The sequence below is a fragment of the Tupaia chinensis genome, unplaced genomic scaffold (genome assembly GCF_000334495.1).
Source record: "Tupaia chinensis unplaced genomic scaffold, TupChi_1.0 Scaffold000320_1, whole genome shotgun sequence".
NCBI lineage: Eukaryota > Metazoa > Chordata > Mammalia > Scandentia > Tupaiidae > Tupaia > Tupaia belangeri.
Window position 1 is genome coordinate 5,714,525 of NW_006159813.1, and position 17,935 is coordinate 5,732,459.

Below are 17,935 nucleotides of genomic sequence, written 5' to 3' on the forward strand. Positions count from 1 at the left end.
GGGACTCGAACTGCAGTCAACTACATGGGAGTCCAGCGACATAGCCATTACGCCAACTGCTGGTCCCAATATGTGTATTTTAAATATTAATAGCTCTTTCCAGATTGCTTTCCTAATAAAAAAATCTTATTTTAAAGATCTTTCCCATTTTTTTAAAGGTATATGAACTTTACCATCAGATTTTCAAGGTTAGTCTCTTTTGTCCAAAAGCAGTTATTAAGACCATTCTTAATAACAGATTATTCCCGAATGCTACAGAAATCTATTAGAAAGGCAAATGTTTAAAGTACATAAAAAGTCTTTGGGAGGGTGTCATAATTTTATAATTGTTCGTTTTTTCAATAATAAAGTGAAACATTCAGAAGGTGTCTGACCCATGCTTGGCTCGTTCTCTGGCACGCGAGCACCTTCCTCCTTAGTCTCTCGAACAGTACAGAAAAGGACATTGCGAAAGCGCTGCTGCCACCCATGAAGCTTCAAGGCAGAGACGTGATCTAGACTCTGCTCCAGGGCACCTCTTCCCTTCGCATGTCTGGGGACAGGGTTGACTGGCCAGGACGTTTTCTGCGAACACACATGCATAAGGGTTTTATACTCAGTACTCTTTTATAGAAGAAATTTGCAAGTTGAGGTACTCCATCATGTCCCCAAAGTTAGCCGCCTCATTCAGTCCCCCTGTGTGTGTGTATCACTGAGCGCCTGAAACCGCAGATGAGAGAGCCCTATGCTGTAGATGGGCCTGGCTGTTGGCTAGGATGAGTCACAAAGGTACTTCTTCCTCTCTCTCTCTCTCTTTTTTTTTTTTTTTGAGGGGGTAAAGATTTACTTATTTACTTAATTGGTTATTACTATTTTTTAAATATTTAACTTTGTTTATTTTAATTTGATTTGAGAGGGACAGAGCAAGAGAGAGAAATAGAAATTGAGAAAGCTAGCCACCAGGTCCATGACTTGAACCACAGTTGGCCATGTGGGAGTTCAGCGCCCTTAACCATCACACCACCTGCTGGCCCCTGTTATTACTATTTTTTAATTGGAACAGAGAGAGAGAGAGAAAGGGAAAGGGGAAAAGTATGCCACCAGGTCTGGGACTTCAATTGCAGTTGGCCATGAGGGAGTCCAGTGTCTTAACCACCACACTACCTACTGGCCCTTCTTCTTCTCTTTTAAAATGTATTTAATATTTTTTAAATAATTATTTAACTTTATCCATTTATTTATTTCAAATTGACCAGAGAAGGACAGAATGTGAGACAGCATGAGAGAGGGAAAGTGAGAAAGCAAGCTGCCAGGTCTGGGGCTCAAACTACAGTTGCCCACGTGGTAGTCCAGTGCCTCTAACCACCATACTACCTGCTGGCCCTGAAATGTATTCAAATTTTATACTCTATCCCATAATATATTTGTTTTAAATATAAAAATATTTTCATGACTTGCCATCAGAAAGAAAAAGTTCCAAAGTTTTCCTCCAGTTTTTAAAATAAAATTTAACATTTTAATGCCCATTTGTAACGTGCATGTCATCCAGAGGCCATTGTAGTCCTGACTTACTGCTTTTCCCTACCGGCTTATGACTTTGGCTCAGATGTGGCTTATACCAGGAGGATGTAAGATTCCTGTAGTGAAAGTTTTTTGTTTTTTGGTTTTCCTGCACAGTGTTCTTGTCTTTTTATTGTAGTTTCTATGAAAAATTGGTGAAATTGCAAGAAAATAAACGTTGACTTTCTCATTGTGGTCACGTTGTAGGAGGAGAGGGCAGTGAGAGATCGGAATCTCCTCCAGGTTCAAGACCATGACCAGCCCATCCCGTGGAAAGTACAGTTTAACTTGGGCAACAGCAGCCGGCCGAGCAACCAGTGTCGTAACTCCATCCAGGGGAAGCACCTCATCACAGACGAACTGGGTGAGGCCAGCTTCCCGTCCCCTCCCCAGTCAGGAGACAGGACGTGGCGGGCTTTCCTGGGATTTTCATTGATAGGGATTCCTCTACAGCGGATTTCCCTTTCTCACACCCAGCATTTCCCACATCTTTTTGGTCTTTCACACCCTGCTCGTCATCAAGCTTCCCTTCTGTAATGGAGAACATTGGTTTTTTTTGGGGGGTAGAGAGATTTTTTGCTATAGGGTACGTGCGCTCACCAGAGAGACAAAGACAAATGTAATCGTTATACCAGCTTGCTGGTCTGGGAAGGTTGGTGTCTAACTTCGTTAGCAGTTCCTTGTGCCTGGGGCCTAGTAGATGGTGTAGTGGTTAAGCTGCTGGACTCCCTTTTAGTCGGCTGCAGTTCAAGACCCGGACCTGGTGGCTTGAAACTCATGCTAGGTGCATGGGTGCTCAAAATCCTGAGAGAATGAGGAGAAGGGATTGCGATGTGGCCATCCCCCCGGGGGTGGTTTCTCACTTTCTGTCTCTCCAGCAAGTGCACAAATCCTTTAGCAAAAATCTCTCTCTCAAACAAACAAAAATAATTAAAAGAAGTTCCTTGTATCTCTGGCTTACCATGTGAGTGGTTTTTTTTTTTTTTTTTTTTTTTTTTTTTTTTTTTGGGGGGGGGGAGAGGTTTTTTCTTATTGGTAGGGTGCACGCACTTGCCAGACAGACACAGAGAGACAGAAAGTGAGAAATCACTCCCCAGGGTGGATGGCCACACCGCAGTTCCTTCTCCTCCATTCTCGGGATCTTGGGCAGGGACGCACACGTGACCGAGGTGAGTTTTAAGCCACCGGGTCCAGAACTTGAACCACGGTCTGCTTCGTGGGAGTCCAGCTATGTAGCCATTGTGCTAATTGCTGGTCCCCCATGTGAGCTTTTTATCCCACATCAGTCCCAAGACCACTGCTGCCAGGCTCTCCCCAGTCCCAGGATTTTTGGATCTTGCTGATCTTTTCAGCTTGATGGTGAACTCTGTAGGGTAAGAGCTCAGTTTTCTTCCTTCATAGCCTGAATAACATCCACACAGTGTTGACACCCAGGAAATGTACTTGCTGACCGACTGACTAGATAATTTCAAATGGGACATAAACATGTTCAGAAGATGTTACTCCCGCGGTAAAAGCATTAGTGTAATAGTTTCTCACTTCCTTTTAAGCTGTAAGAAAAATTTCTCCAACAGGAAAGATAGATGAGACCTAGAACACTTTTTTTTTTTAATTTTTTCTTTCTGTCTTTCATTCTGTGTTTCTGTCTTTCATTCTGTGTTTCTTTCTGTATGTCTTTCTTTTTTCTTAGATTCCTTCTTTGTCCTTTCTGTGTTTCTGTCTGTCTGTCTTCTCTTTCTGTTTTTTTTTTTTTTCTTTGTCTTTTCCTTCCTTCCCTTCTTGTTTTTGCCATAGGGCATGCACTCTTGCTGGAGAGAGGCAGAGAGACAGAAATCACTCACAGGGGGATGGCCATGCCAGGATCCCTTCTCCTCCATTCTCCTCCTGGGATTTGAAGGACTCACACACATGCACCCAGTTTTTTCAGTCCAGCCTAGGACTCGAACTGCAGTTGGCCATTTGGGAGTCCAGCACCTCAACCATCACGCTACCTGCTGGCCTCGAGCTCTTGCTACTTTAATGTGGCCCCGTCTTCCCAACTAGAGACTCCTGCTGACTCTTCGCCTTTACTAATTGAGCTCTTACTGGGCTACAGATATTCCTTTATATATCTCATTTGACTTTTTTTGGCAATGTTTTTTTTCCCTTTTCTTAAATAATTATTTATTTATTTAATTAATTAGTTTTAATTTGACCAGAGAGAGAGAGAGAGGAAAAGTGAGAAAGCAAGGTGCCGTTCCGGGATTCAAACCATGGTCGGTCTTTTGGGAGTCCAGCGCCTTATCCACCACGCCACCTGCTGGCCCCTACAGCAAAGTTCTATGAGGTAGATATTGCTCTCCTCTTACAGGTGAACGCAAGGGTTAAGGAGCATTCCAAAGATTAGGAAGGACTTTTTTTTTTTTTATAATCTATTTTTATTTGCTATACAACACATGTACTTGCAGGGGGGAGATGAGTGTGAGAAATCACCTGGGGAGGGATGGCCACACCCACCAGGAGTCCCTTCTGTGTTTGGTATTTTGGCCACACACACTGATTTTCAAGCCTCCGGGTATGGGACTCAGCCACACAGTCATCCATGTGGATTCCAGCTTCTGTAACCTCTGTGCCTCCAGCTGGCCCTGTATTGTTTGTTTGTTTGTTTTTAAGTTTATTTATTTATTCTCTAAGTGAGAGAGACAGAGATGCACAGCTCCCCTGAATCCTGATGCTGTGATCCACCCATAGCCTTCAGCCAGCCCTGGTTCATGGGCACACATACACATCCAGTGTACCCAGGGAATTCTGAGCTTGAGCTGGGTATGTTTCCATGTGGGACTGCCTTTCAGGGTGTTGTGTCTTCCCTTCTATGCCACTGTCTCATCCCTCAATGTGATCTTAAAAATAAAGCTTGTCAGGACCAGCAGGTGATGTGACAGTTAAGGTGCTGGACTTCACATGGTCGACTGCAGTTTGAGTCTCAGACTTAGCAGCTTGCTTTTTTTGCTTTCTCTCTCTCTCTCTCATTTCTCTCTCGTGAGTACACATATTCTATAGCAAAAATATAAAAACTAGTAATAATAAATAAAATTTTAAAAGAAATTCCAAGAATCAGTCACCCAGTCAATAAAATTCTAAGACCCATGGGTTTTGTTTTCCCTCCATGAATATGGGAGAGGAAGCTTAATAAAGAAACGTTCAAGAATTGATTCCTGTTAGCAAGCAGATGACACTGTGAATCCTGCCAGGGCAACACATTATTAAATAAGATAACCGGCTAGGATTACAAACTTTGCAAAGGTTGAAAGTTAATTAGGCAATAACAGTACCTTGTGAGGTTGTGATCTTACAGGACTCCTTATCAGGCATCAGGAACAACACCTGCATGAGGAGATTCATGATGCAGAGGACAGAATTCTATGAGCTTGTTTCACCAGGAGTTAGACCTGCAATTTCAGGGACCAGCAGATGGCTTAACAGTTAAATTTCTCGACTCCCATGTAGTCAGCCCTGGTTCAAGTCCTAGACTGGGCAACTTAAACTCATGCCGTGCACATATGCGTGCATGCCGGAAATCCCTGAGAGGAGAATAGAGGAGAAGGGGATTGCAGCATGGCCATCCTTCTGGAGAGTGATTTCTCACTTTCTGTCTCTCTGGCGAGCACTTGTACCCTATAGCAAAAATCTCTCTTTAAAAAAACAAAAAGACCTGCAGTTCCAGGGCTAATAGCCTGAAGTCTGCTCTGGGCAGCATCAGGATGCCCTAGGTGCTGACACAGTATGGAAAACAAGAGGGCAGAAAGGTCGTTTCAGCAAGCAGACTTTAGGTCACGTAGCATTTTATTGGGTCCAATACATCTTTCTGACAGAAAGTAAGTAGAAGTAGGAAGAATCCAGAAACATGTACTATGACATTAGACCCCGTCTTTCCCTTAATTCAGAAGTTAGAATAACACAGTCAGTAACAGAAAACACCAGGTTCAGAGTCACTGGAATCCAGTTCTTTCGAGGTCTCAGCTTCCCAAGTGTTGAAGCAGCGAGGACCCTGGCGTGTCTTCTGCAGCTGGTGTTGTGCTGGCTCCTCCCACTTGTGCTCAGGCTTTGTTTTCACGAGTAGTTTCAGAAAACAACCTCATCTTGTTCTCAGTCTTCCTCTGAGGACTACGAAGCGGGGCATGTGGAGTGGAATGATGCTGGGAGCAGCTGCTCTGCACCTGGGAGCTTCCCCTGGGCCAGGCGGTGGCCCCTGTGGGGCCCTTGTTCTACATTTTTCTGTCCCACTCCCAGAAGGATGTAGAAAAATGTCAGTATAGTGGCTCCGAACATGGGCTTTTATGAGGAGATCCTTTTCCTAAAGTTCCTGAATTGACTGGGTTGAAGGGAGTGTGTGCAGAGATGATGGGTAGATGGATTAATTTTATTTTATTGGGGAGATGTTTGCTGTAGGGCGTGTGTGCTCACCAGAGAGAGAGAGACAGAAAGCAAGAAATCACCCCCCCCAGGAGGTATGACCATGCCTCATTCCCTTCCCCGCCTCTCTTCTTGGGATTTTGGGTACGTAAGCACACATGCCTGGTGTGAGTTTTAAGCTGCAGGTCCGGGGCTTGAACTGCGATTGATTGCACAGGAGTCCAGCGATGTAACTGGTATGCCATCTACTGGTCCCAAGAATTGCTGAGAAATTTTTTTTTTTTACTTTTTTTAATTTTAATTTTTTAAATTTTTTATTAATTCACTTACATTCACTTAATTAATTTACATTCACTCACTGAGCATTGTCACAGCATACAAAATGTGATTTCCCATCCAGAATATACTGCATAGTGGCTGAATCATACATGTCATTGTCAATAATTTTCCACTTCTGGTTTCATACATCTGTATGTATATGTATTTTTTTCCCTTATTTCTCACCCTCTGCCATTTCCCACCCTCCTCCCACACTGTCTCAGGTGTCTACAGTTGTTTTCCATTCCTTTTTTTGCCCCACGTTTTATGGATTCACAAAATTTCTTAAATAACTACTTTCGATAGCAAGTTCAGCTGGTGTCTACATACCTGTGAATACAAGTCTGACTTTAGGCGTGAAACTCTTGCATAGAATGAATATAAAAGATGCTGGGATTTGTGAAGAGTGCAGGAAACTAAGAGAGTTTTTCTTCCAGAGGTATCAGAAAACTGCTTTTCCTCATGCCAAGGGCTAATTGTAGTCGAGTCCATGGCATGTACACGTACAGATAGTCTAAATCTGTCTGAAGGTTAGATGCCACTGTTTCTGTTTTTAAAATCCTTTTACTTTGGCGAGCGAATGCCTTGGTTTTTCCTGTTTACAGATTTTTGTTTGAAGCAATGACATTTTTCTTCAGGCCCAGACGAGAGACGGGCGTGCATAGGCTAGTCAGTACAGGAAACAGTAAGCGCCGCTGTCAGGGGGTGAGGGGGTGACCTCTAACACATGCAGGTAGATCGTGCCACACCGCCCAGTCACAACCTGGCTTCCCTGTTTCTTGTAAACTGCTGCATGTCCTGATTCAGTTATGTCCAGTTCTGTGCTTCTAAGAGTTCCTGAGACTCCAGGGTCTGCCTTGCCTTTTTTTTTTTTTTTTTGGGAGAGGATTTTGCTATAGGGCGCATTCACTTGCCAGAAAGACAGAGAGACAGCGAGAAATCACTCCCCCAGGGGGGATGGCCACACCACAGTCCCTTCTCCTCCATTCTCCTTGGGATCCTGGGCACGCACGCACACGCACCCAGCGTGAGTTTAAGCCACCAGGTCCGGGACTCGAACCACAGTTGACTACATGGGGAGTGCAGTGACATAGCCATTACGCCAACTGTTGGTCCCCAGGTTCTGCCTTTTCTAACCTGGGATACTCTTGTCGTGCGGCCAGCCCCAGTCCAGCGGCCCGGCCCAGGGCGGCTGGTTTTATGCTAAGGGAGTCTCTGCCCTCCAGGGTACGTCTGTGAAAGGAAGGACTTGCTGGTGAATGGCTGCTGTAACGTCCACGTCCCCACCACCAAGCAGTACTGCTGCGATGGCTGCCTGCCCAGCGGCTGCTGCGGCGCCTACGAACACTGCGTCTCCTGCTGCCTGCAGCCCAGCAAGGTAAGAGTGCGCCCTGGTCCCTCGGCCCCCTTTTCCTGCTGCCTTGATTTTAGGATGTGCATTAGGCTCTTCCTGGGAAGTTGCTGTTAAAATACCACTTATGGACCAGCAGTTAGCGTAATGGCTATGTCGCTGGCCTCCCACGTAGTTGACCGTGGTTTGTGTCCTGGACCCGGTGGCTTAAAACTCACGCCAGGCGCGTGTGCGTGCGTGCCCAAGATCCTGAGAGGAGAACGGAGAAGGGTTTGCAGGGGTGGAAGTGTGGCCATCTCCCCGGGGGGGCGTGATTTCTCGCTTTCTGTCTCTCTGTCTCTGTCTGTCTGGCGAGTGCACGCGCCCTATAGCAAAAGCCTCTCCCCTCCCCCCAAAAAAAATAGCACTTAGAAAGGAACCTCTAAGGTGTCAGAAATTGTGACTGTTCAGTAGCTTTTGTCTGCAAGGAAAGGAGGTGGTTCCTGGTTTCTCTTTCTTGAATGGTTCTCTGTACAGAATGGACCATTGTGTGGCTAACCAGCTAATGAATACAATGGCCTCCCTCCTCCTCCCCCTTTTCCCCTCCCCCTCGCATCAGCATTCTCTTAGCTTAGCAGAGATATCCAAGGTTACCTTGTGCCACTTGGTCTGGAATTTATTACAGCTCCTAACTTTTGTCTCTATAGCAACTGCTTCTGGAGCGCTTTCTCAACCGGGCAGCTGTGGCGTTCCAGAACCTCTTCATGGCAGTCGAAGATCACTTTGAATTGTGTTTGGCTAAATGCAGGACCTCGTCCCAGGTCAGACACTCTGTCTCCTCTAGCTGGGGGATGGCGGGTGAGAGTTGGCCCAGGAGAAAACAAGAAAACATGAGGCGTGTGCATAAAGCCATGCAACACACGTGTTACGAAGACACGATGCACAGATCTCAACATGGCGCAAGATCAACTCGCACTTTTGTTCAGTTCCTCCACACGCTTTTTGAAGTCCCTGCACATGCCCCAAGGCCCTCTGGGTGTGGTGACAGTGGAGAAGGGATTCAGATGAAGCTATGTCTTGCTTTACTGGCATAATGACAGTGCGTAGGTCAACCAGAGGTTTATACAGTTGGGAAGGTAAAGCATTTACATTAAATCGAGGCCTTTCTGACTGGCACACTGCACCGTAAGTGGAAGCTTTAAATTATCTTTTAAGTCAGGGTAGAGTCCTCAGAGTCCAACTTCTAAGAGAACTCCTCTCCTCCCCATCTTTTACTGAAATTGGACTAAATTTGACTTTCCAGCACCCGCTCGTTTAGAGTAAACAGTCATTTATTCTGGGGTTGGGGTTTATTTTAGGATTCAGGGCGAAGGGGCAGGTGGGTGTTTAAAAATGCAAGAATAAATCTGTAGGTTGTCAGGCTCGCAATTCGTATTAGCATGCTGTCATTCAGTGCTTTGCTCTTGGGGCAGTAAACGGCGCACCTGCTGCTGAGAGCGTCTGAAAGTCTATTGCCTTTCCGTCAGTCTGCGTCCTCAGCTCCCAGCTTCTGTGGTGGGTGGTTGTCGCAGCTCTTTGCAAAACCACCAACCGTGTTTACTCCGCAAGCACATCTCTGCTGGCTTCTATTCACGGTGTCTCCAAGGTCTCACTGGCTTCGTCTGAGATAAGGGACTCATTTGTCATTCTCCGTAACTCTCGTACCCTTTGCCAGATTTCCGTAGTCGGCCCTTTGGTTTTACACTGCCCCTTGTATGTGTTTGGTTTGCTCGGAGCGCATTCTGCATCACTGGGTAAATGTTGCAGGGATTATAATGAGCATTTGAGAACGTTCAGAAAGTCCTGATGGTCTTGTTTTGCTTGAAGAACTTTCCACTTGAACGGGCTGTAAAGGAAATGTGGAGGAAGGCAGAACGCATGACTCATTTCAGTTCAGAGTGTCTCTCCTTCTGAGAAATGCGCTCCAGAAAAGGTGAAGCGTTTTCTTTCCTTAATCGAAAAAACCCAGGAGGGACCAGCAAGTGGCGTAATTGTTAGGGTGCTGGACTCCCGCATGGCCGACCGCGGTTTGTATACTGGACCCGGTGCTTGAAACTCATGCTGAGTACATCTGTGTGCATGCCTAAGATCCTGAGAGGAGAATGGAGAAGGAATTGCGGCAAGGCCATCCCTCCTCCCCCGCATAATTCCTCGCTCTCTGTTTCTCTGTCTCTCTGGTGAGCATATGCACCCTATAGCAAAAATCTCTCTTTTAAAAGAAAAGAAAAATTCAGAGTTACTTCCAAATTTTGAGTGAAGCTACTATACTTTCCAACTTGGTCCGTTTATCATAAGTAGAGATTTTCCGAATTGCCATTCAATTTGTTTTGGTAACAGTATCCCAAGGAAAAAAGATTTGGCTGTATGTCTATTAAATTGGATTACTACTTATAATCTAGTTGCTTAGCATTCGTCTTGGGCTAATTAATGAACTCCAGACTAGCCAAAAATTTGAGTTGCTTGTGTGAAAACAAATTGCTGAAAAATTAGCCATTGGGGATGATTGTCTGCCTTAAATCACTCTTCCAATTTGCAGAGCCAAATGAGGCCTACGTGGTGTTTTAGGATTTGGCCCAGGCGAACATTTAGGTGCATAAACTTGATGAAAGCAATTTGAAGTGGGCTTCTTCGCCTCTCTGTAGGCTTCTGTGCCAGAATGGTTTTATTTTATTTTAAAATTTTTTTTCAAGCACAGGATCAAGTACAAAACACCCATTGGATCTTAATCTAAATCAAATAATTAAAAAAAAAATAGTTGGGGACCAGCAGTTGGCGTAATGGCTATGTCGCTGGACTCCCATGTAGTCGATCACGGTTCATGTCTCGGACCTGGTGGCTTAAACCCGCGCTGGGCACGTGTGCGTGCATGCCCAAGATCCTGAGAGGAGAATGAAGAAGGGATTGCGGTGTGGCCATCCCCCCAGGGGAGTGATTTCTCGCTTTTTGTCTCTCTGTGTCTGTCTTTCTGGCGAGTACACGCTCCCTATGGCAAAAAAAAAAAACTCCAAAAAAAAATTAAAAAGTTGATGTCTTAAGGCGCCAAGGTTGCAACCATGTCATTAAAGAAGCTCACTGTATATGTAAACTGGAACAGCCACGCAGTGGTGATGGGTCCATTTTCATGCTCTTCATCGGCATTTCATGTTGAGCCTTCTCTTTTGTTTGGGAAAGTACTTTGGAGCCTTTAGTGACATTCGGAGAAGAGCTTGGCCAACCTCCTACAGGGAGAGACTCACTGCAGCCCCATCTTCCAAGAGGGAGGTGTGCAGAATCCGACTCGCTCTCACAACGCTCTTGTCTTCCTTGTGCCAACAGAGCGTGCAGCACGAGAACACCTACAGGGACCCCGTAGCCAAGTACTGCTATGGGGAGAGCCCTCCGGAACTCTTCCCTGCGTGACCCACGTGACAGACAGAGACTCGCTCCAGCACAGGGAACAGGCCCCGCTGAAGAACTGGCCTCCTGCAACCCGACTCCACACTCAGGCTAGTCCGCCGGAAGAAGACAGGGGTGCCAGGAAACCCAGACTCTGACCACCTTGCCCATTGAGCTCTTTGGCTTCACTCCCCACCAGGCTGACCAGGTGGAACTCTCCTATAAAGCAGTGTGGAACTTCCAGCCAGAAGTGGTCAGAGAAGACAGACCTGCCGGCTAAGCTCGGGATGGTGGCATGCTTGGATGGCTCGACCCTGGTGACCTACACGGGGACTGGGACTTGTACCTGTCGAGGGCCAGGTGCTTAACCTCCGGTTTTGATCCAGGCTCTTTCACCGTAAAATTATTTATTGGATCTCTCTGGAGTAGTGGGGAGATTATAACGTTTCATGTAGAAAACGTCCTTGCCGTTCTAGTTGAATATATTCAAGAAAACTACTTTTGTTGTTCTTGTGTTCTTGAGTTGGACGAGTTAAATCATCCCTTCACCCCAGATACCTTGTCTGTTAGGACACAGAAGTTTTGTCTAGGTAGTTATTTTTTTTATTTGTTTTTATCTTAAAAAAAAAAATGCTAAATACAACCTGTTAACAATAATGTCCTGACGTGTAAAACGACCTAAGAGCTCCTAGACACTGCACCATTCCTGTCCTGTGCGAGGCTTCTGGCAATCCCCACGTGCCCTCAGCTGCTTTCCTAGTAGCATTTGAAGATGCTCCTGTACCTTCTCTATCAGCCAGAAGCCTTCACTTAGAGTTCTGAAGGAGTTCATTCTGATTTCCTGTGGCATTTTCAAAACGCCGTCGACATGCTGGCCCCGCCGCATAGTGATTAAGCACTGTGCATTGGTAGCCAGATCTCCCATGGCCAACCATGGTTCAAATCCCATTCCCTGGTGGCTTAAAAATCATACTGGGTGCATGTACGTGTGGAGGAAAGAGAATTGCAGCGTGACCATGCCACATTGGGAGTGCTTTCTCTTTCTTGCTCTCTGGCAAGTGCACACGCCCTCTGGCAATTACCAAAAAAGTGCTGCGGTCTACTTATCCACGTGGCCAGGGGAGCCCCAGGAAAATCACAGGCAACTCCTTCCACTCATCCTGTTCATCGAAACTCTGTTTAGTTCCTGATGGAGGTGCACAGAGCAGCTTGCTGTATGTGTTCCTGCAGTGCTTTCAGCCTCAGGAGCATCCTGAGGTTTACTGTCCCTTTGACGTCCAAGAAGGAGGAAAGAAAAGCCAGCCTTCTGTCACAGGGCTGTTCGAGACTCCCGCAGCTACCCTCAATGAGAACGAATGATCTGTAGTTATAGCTTAGCGGTTGGTGCACATGTAAGCTCCCCTGGACCCACACATTAGATGGCCCTCCACTTTTCTGCTGTAACATCGCCTCTCTCTGGCTCAAGGCCTAGTGTATTTGGTCCTAAAATCAAGACATCATGCCCCTTGGAGAGCACCTGCCTTCGATTTGGAGAGTCAGATCAACACACAGCTCCTTCCTGATTCCTTTACCAATCCCATGATTATGCAAGGCCGTCTTTATTTGTTGTTGTTTAAATTGTTGACCAGAGAGTAGGGTGCTAGCTTTTGTTTTGTTTGTTTTTAGAGAGATTTTTTTGCTATATGGTGCATGCACTCACCAGAGAGACAGAGGGTGAGAAAGTGAGAAATCACTTTGATGGCCATGCCATGATCTCTTCTCCTCCACTCTTTTCATGGGATTTTGGGCACACATACATGCCCGGCATGACTTTCAAACCACCAGGTCTAGAACGTGAACCACGGTCCGCCACATGGCAGTCTAGCGCCTTAACTACTATACCACCTGCCGATCCCTTGGGTGCTAGTTTTATGACCACCTTTGAACAATTTTTGATTTTGGTGAAACTTTCTCTTTGGGCCATGTTTGCCTTCAAGCATGTTTTCCGTAGTATGGAATGGTCATTTCCCTTAACTTCCTCCTGCTACCTCTTACACTTGCCCCCCAAAGTAAGCGATCCCTATGAATCATTTTCTTAGAGGTTACTGTCTTACAAGGTTAGATCCCAAGAAAGCTATTGTTCACATTGGACAGTTTGGATCCTGTGTGTTTTCAGTGGTGCTAAAGCAAACTGTGTGAAAGAATTGTGGCATATCTATGTGTTTTATCAGTTTTATGGCTTTTATTAACATGAGATTCATGTACCTGTCTTCCTTTGGCTGACATTGGTGTCCACCACTCCTTTGAGCTGATTTTAACTCTTGAGCCACACAACAGATTAAATGTGAACAGTTGATGTCACGAGTCGGCCTGTGCCTAAGGACTGGCCCTCTCTGTCTTTGCCTTTGACTATGTCGTGTACATTTTCCATGCTTTGACAAGTGGTAACTACCACCTCGCAATAATTAAGCTCACGCGTATTTCCACTGCGGAGATGAGGAAGTAGCAAGAGGTGAATAACTTCAGAGTCCCCGCTGAGATTTGACTGAAGAACCCAAACAAGACCTTCATCTTCGATTCTGGGTCTAGTATTCTTCCCACTGCCTCTCGCCAGCCCCAGCACTGACTCACCACCCATCACCAGCTCCCCTGAGAGTGTCTATGTTTCAGTTGTCCGGGCCAAGATGGCAAAAATATCCACATGAGGTCGGTCATCCAAAGGGCATTTTCATTTGGCCGTGGGATATGTGTTTGGGTACTCAGATCAGTTTGGGGTGTGTGTGCTGTTTTGGAAATTCACAAGGCGTCAGACTTCATAAGGAAGCAGGGCCGTGATGCACCTGCACAAGGGCAGGCCTCCTTTCCTCTCAACCCAGGGTCCTTGCCAGTTCTCCACTCGTTTATTTCTGGTTCCCTCTACTGAGGATTTCTATTGGGTTGTCAGAAAAGTCATGACACCTTTTTGCATGGAAAAACAGAAATATGTCATGATTTTTCCAATGACCCAGTAGAATCAGGGACCTTGTCTTAGCTTTGTATACTCAGAACCTAGCAAAGTGTGTGGTACATGTTGAAAGTGGGTTTTTTTGTATGTTTTTTTCTTGATTTTTTTTTTCTTTTTTTTTTTTTTTTTTTCCTTAGGGCGTGTGCTCTTGAAGGAAAAAGGCAGAGGAAAGTGAGAACTCTCCCCCCACCAAGGGGGTTGGCTACACCTCAATCCCTTCTCCATTCTCTTCCCAGGATCTTGGGTGTGCATGCACCTGGTATGATTTTAAAGCCACTGGGTCCAGGAGTTGAACTGTAGTCAGCCATGTGGGAGTCCAACAATGTAATTGCTACGCCATCTGCTGGTCCCACATTTTTCAATGAACTCTTTAAAGTCCCTTCATATGTCCTAACAAGGGACAAAACACACTGAGTCTAGAGGGTAAAAGGCCTTTGAGACAGGCATGTACAAAGAAAGGGACGATCCACCTCCTTGGGGCCCAGGGACTTGGTGACTCTAGACTGGGGACACTGGAGCTGATACTAAAGGATTAGCACACTCACAAAATCTGACCCTGGCCTGCGGGAAATGCCTGGCTAGGTGTTGGTCCAAAAGGACTGTGGGAAACAGTTGCCCAGTTTGCCAGACTGAGCACCACTTTCCCCACCCTCGGGGTTGGCAGAGAAGACTGTAAGGATGCAGAGATACCACTCACTTGGTGTCCTCTGCAGAGACAGGAGTCCCGCCACACTTAGTCACTCCTGCATAGTGGTGGTGTGGCTTCAGGCAGGGGTCTTTCCTCTTCTGGGTCTTGGACTGTCCTCTGTGAAATGGGGTCACCGCATTTGCCCCTCACGGAGTTGCTGTTGGGGTGTGGGCACGAGCAAGCCTCCCCATCCACCCGCTGCTGTGCAGGAAGTTGAGGTCTGCAACTCACTGGGGAGCTATGTCAGGTAGTGAGCAGTACCCAGCCCGTGCTGTGGTTAGAAGGGTGGTAACTAGATGGACCAGCAGATGGCGCAGTGGTTATGTCACTGGACTTCCACATAGCCAACCATGGTTCGAGTCCCAGACCTGGTGGCTTAAAACACATTGGGCACGTGTCTGTGCGTGCCCAAAATCCCCAGAGGAGATTGGAGGAGAAGGGATGGTGGCATGGCCATCCCCCTAGGGAGTGATTTTTCACTTGCTGTCTCTGGCGAGCATGCATACCCTACAGCAAAAATCTCTCTTAAAAAAAAAAAAAGGGAGGGGGGTATTGATTACAGAACTGTTCTTAGTTTTTAGTCTGTTTTGAAAAGAGCTTATGCCAAATATAAATGACTTCAGGTAATTCAGAAATACATAAAGGCGAAAGTACAAATTACCTAAGGTCATACCATCTAGAGATAACCACCAGCCATTTCTCTATTCTCCTGTGTCTTTTTTTATTTTATTTTATTTTTTTTTATTTTATTTTATTTTATTTTATTTGAATTATTTATTTTCTTTTTGAAGTTGAGAGAGAGAAGGATAACGAGAAAGCAAACCGCCAGACCCAGGACTCAAACTGTGGTCAGTCGTGTGGGAATCCAGCCGCCTTAACCACCAGGCCACCTGCCGCCTCCCCTGTCCTTTTCTAGGAAAAAGGGCACTTTTCCTCCTAGACAATCCTATAATGAACATCTTTTTATGTGACATCTAGAACTCTATAATAATTTGTAGTGGATATGCTACAATAGTAATCATCTAACTAGCATATTTAGCTTATTTCCAGCTTTGGTTTTTTTGGGGTTGTTTGTTTTTTTTTTTTTTTTGCTACTGCAAATAATGCATTGGTGATAGGCTTTTACAGTATGTCCGTGTGTGTATAAAAACTATTTCGACAAGTTTCTAGTCCCCTGATATGTGTGGGAATACCTGTTCTGCCCTAGCCCTCGTTATTCTGTGTTATCCTCCTTAAACCCGCGCTCGTGGGTCTCAGTGTTCTAATTTATGTCATTTCTACACATTTACGTAATGTCTGTGCTGAACACGGATTCAGTTCCATCTTGATTGACCATTTATTAATCATATAGGGGAATGGCCCTGTTTGTGACTTGGCTGATTTTCTCCTGCCCTTTTCTGCATGGTTATGACAGAACATTTTAAAAAGAATTATTTTAATTATTATTTTTAAAAACTTGCTATAGGGCACGTGCACTCACCAGAGAGAAAGAAAATGAGAAAACAAGCCACCAGGTCTGTAGGAATGGAGCGCCTTAACTACCACGCCACCTGCTGGCCCCATCACAGAGCATTTTAAAAATGAAATATGCCATAAACCCTTTTTGTGTTTCGTCCTGTGTAGCCTAGCAGCGGGCAGCTCATATATTAATACACTAACTTTTCCAGTTAATCTAGGGCAGCAGTTCTCAACCAGGGGCAGTTCTGTCCCCCAGGGGACATTCTACAATGTCTAGAGACATTTTTGTCACAACTGTGGGGAAGGAGGGACAGGGCTAGTGGCTTCCAGTGTGTAGAGGCCAACGGGTGCGACTTCATATCCTACACTGCCTAGGACGGGCTTCCAGGACGCGGAACTACCCTGTTGTAGATACCAGCAGCACCTCACCGAGGTAGAGAGGCCCTGCGCTGGGGTCGGGTCTCTCCTCCGGTTGCAGAGGAGCTCCCGGGAGCTGAGTGCCTACTTCCTTATTTCCCGGCCCTTGGCCCTTGCTTTCTGCTGTGCTGAAGTGCTGCTGATTAAATTACCCTGGAATTCCCCACAGGACATGCTACTTCCTCGAAGGTCTCAGGTCTCGTGCGCTGCCTCAAGGAACAGTGACGAGCTCTCAGAACCCACGCAGTGCAGACACCCTCCTGTCTGCAGGACACACGGGAGGTCTAGGAACCCCACGCTCCCCTCCAGGACCGATGGGTTCTCCCCAGCACTCCCCAGCACCTGACGGCAGCTTTTCAAATGGAGTGACCGGGAGAGGGGTTGGGTCTGTCATTGCAGATCCTGTGAGAAAACTAATCGTTCTACTAAGAAAGGTATTGCGTAAGTGAACAGTAACAATAAAAGCAAATTTAACAAAAGAGGTAGTTGAATGATGGCGGTTTTCTTTCCCGACGTAAGTTTTTCCGACCTTTGTGGCTTCTGTATTGCAGTGCCTTCCCAGCACGTTTCTCCCTGTGAGAGTGTGTGTGTGTGTGTTGGCATAGTTGTTACAGGGGGTGTGAGTCTAGATTTTTTTTTTTTTTTTTAAGAATTATTATTATTTTCGGGGGGGAAGGTTTTTGCTATAGGGCGCATGCACTTGCCAAAAAGACAGACAGAAAGCTACTCCACAGTCCCTTCTGCTCCATTCTCCTCTTGGGATCTTGGGCACACACGCACACATGCCTGGGGTGAGTTTAAACCACTGGTCCCGGGACTCGAACCGTGGTCGACTACATGAGAGTTCAGCGACATAGCCCTTACGCCAACTGCTGGTCCCTATTATTATTTTTTAAATAATTATTTAACTTTACTTCATTTGACCAGAGAGGGACAGAGAGAGAGGGAAAGCAAGTCACCAGGTCTGGGACTCAAATCTCAATCGGCTGTGTGAGAGTCCAGTGCCCTTAACCACTATGCCACCTGCCGGCCCTGAATTATTTTATTTTTAAATTTTATATATTTATTAATTTTAATTTGACCAGAGAGTGACAGAGTGAGAGAGGGAAAGTGTGTTGTTTGTAAGTTGGCACGTTCGGAATATGTATATATATTTCTTTCCTCTTTTTTTTTAGAAAGGTTTTTATTACAGGGTGCGTGCGCTTGCCAGAGAGAGACAGAGAAATAGCGAGATATCACCTCCCAGGTGGGATGGCCACGCCACAATCCCTTCTCCTCTCAGGATCTTGGGCACGCATGCACACGCGCCTGGTGTGAGTTTAAGCCACCGGATCTGGGACTCGAACCGTGGTCGACTACACGGGAGTCCAGCGACATAGCCATTACGCTAACTGCT

At 46.0% G+C, this 17,935-nt stretch overlaps 1 protein-coding gene across 4 annotated transcripts in view; it reads left to right on the plus strand.

Moving 5' to 3' along the window:
- SPRING1 (SREBF pathway regulator in golgi 1) overlaps nt 1-11,491 on the plus strand; it is a 27,067-nt gene extending 15,576 nt beyond the window's left edge. For 3 of the 4 annotated variants that reach the window (XM_006151575.2, XM_006151576.2, XM_027773091.1), the window contains exons 2-5: nt 1,747-1,903; nt 7,476-7,627; nt 8,287-8,400; nt 10,934-11,491. In XM_006151575.2, coding sequence (XP_006151637.1) covers nt 1,747-1,903; nt 7,476-7,627; nt 8,287-8,400; nt 10,934-11,017 — 507 coding nt within the window. In that variant the 3' untranslated portion in view covers nt 11,018-11,491. The remainder of the gene's footprint in view (nt 1-1,746; nt 1,904-7,475; nt 7,628-8,286; nt 8,401-10,933) is intronic. The other variant, XM_006151577.2, reaches the window with a different exon arrangement.
- Nucleotides 11,492-17,935: the final 6,444 nt, after the last annotated feature.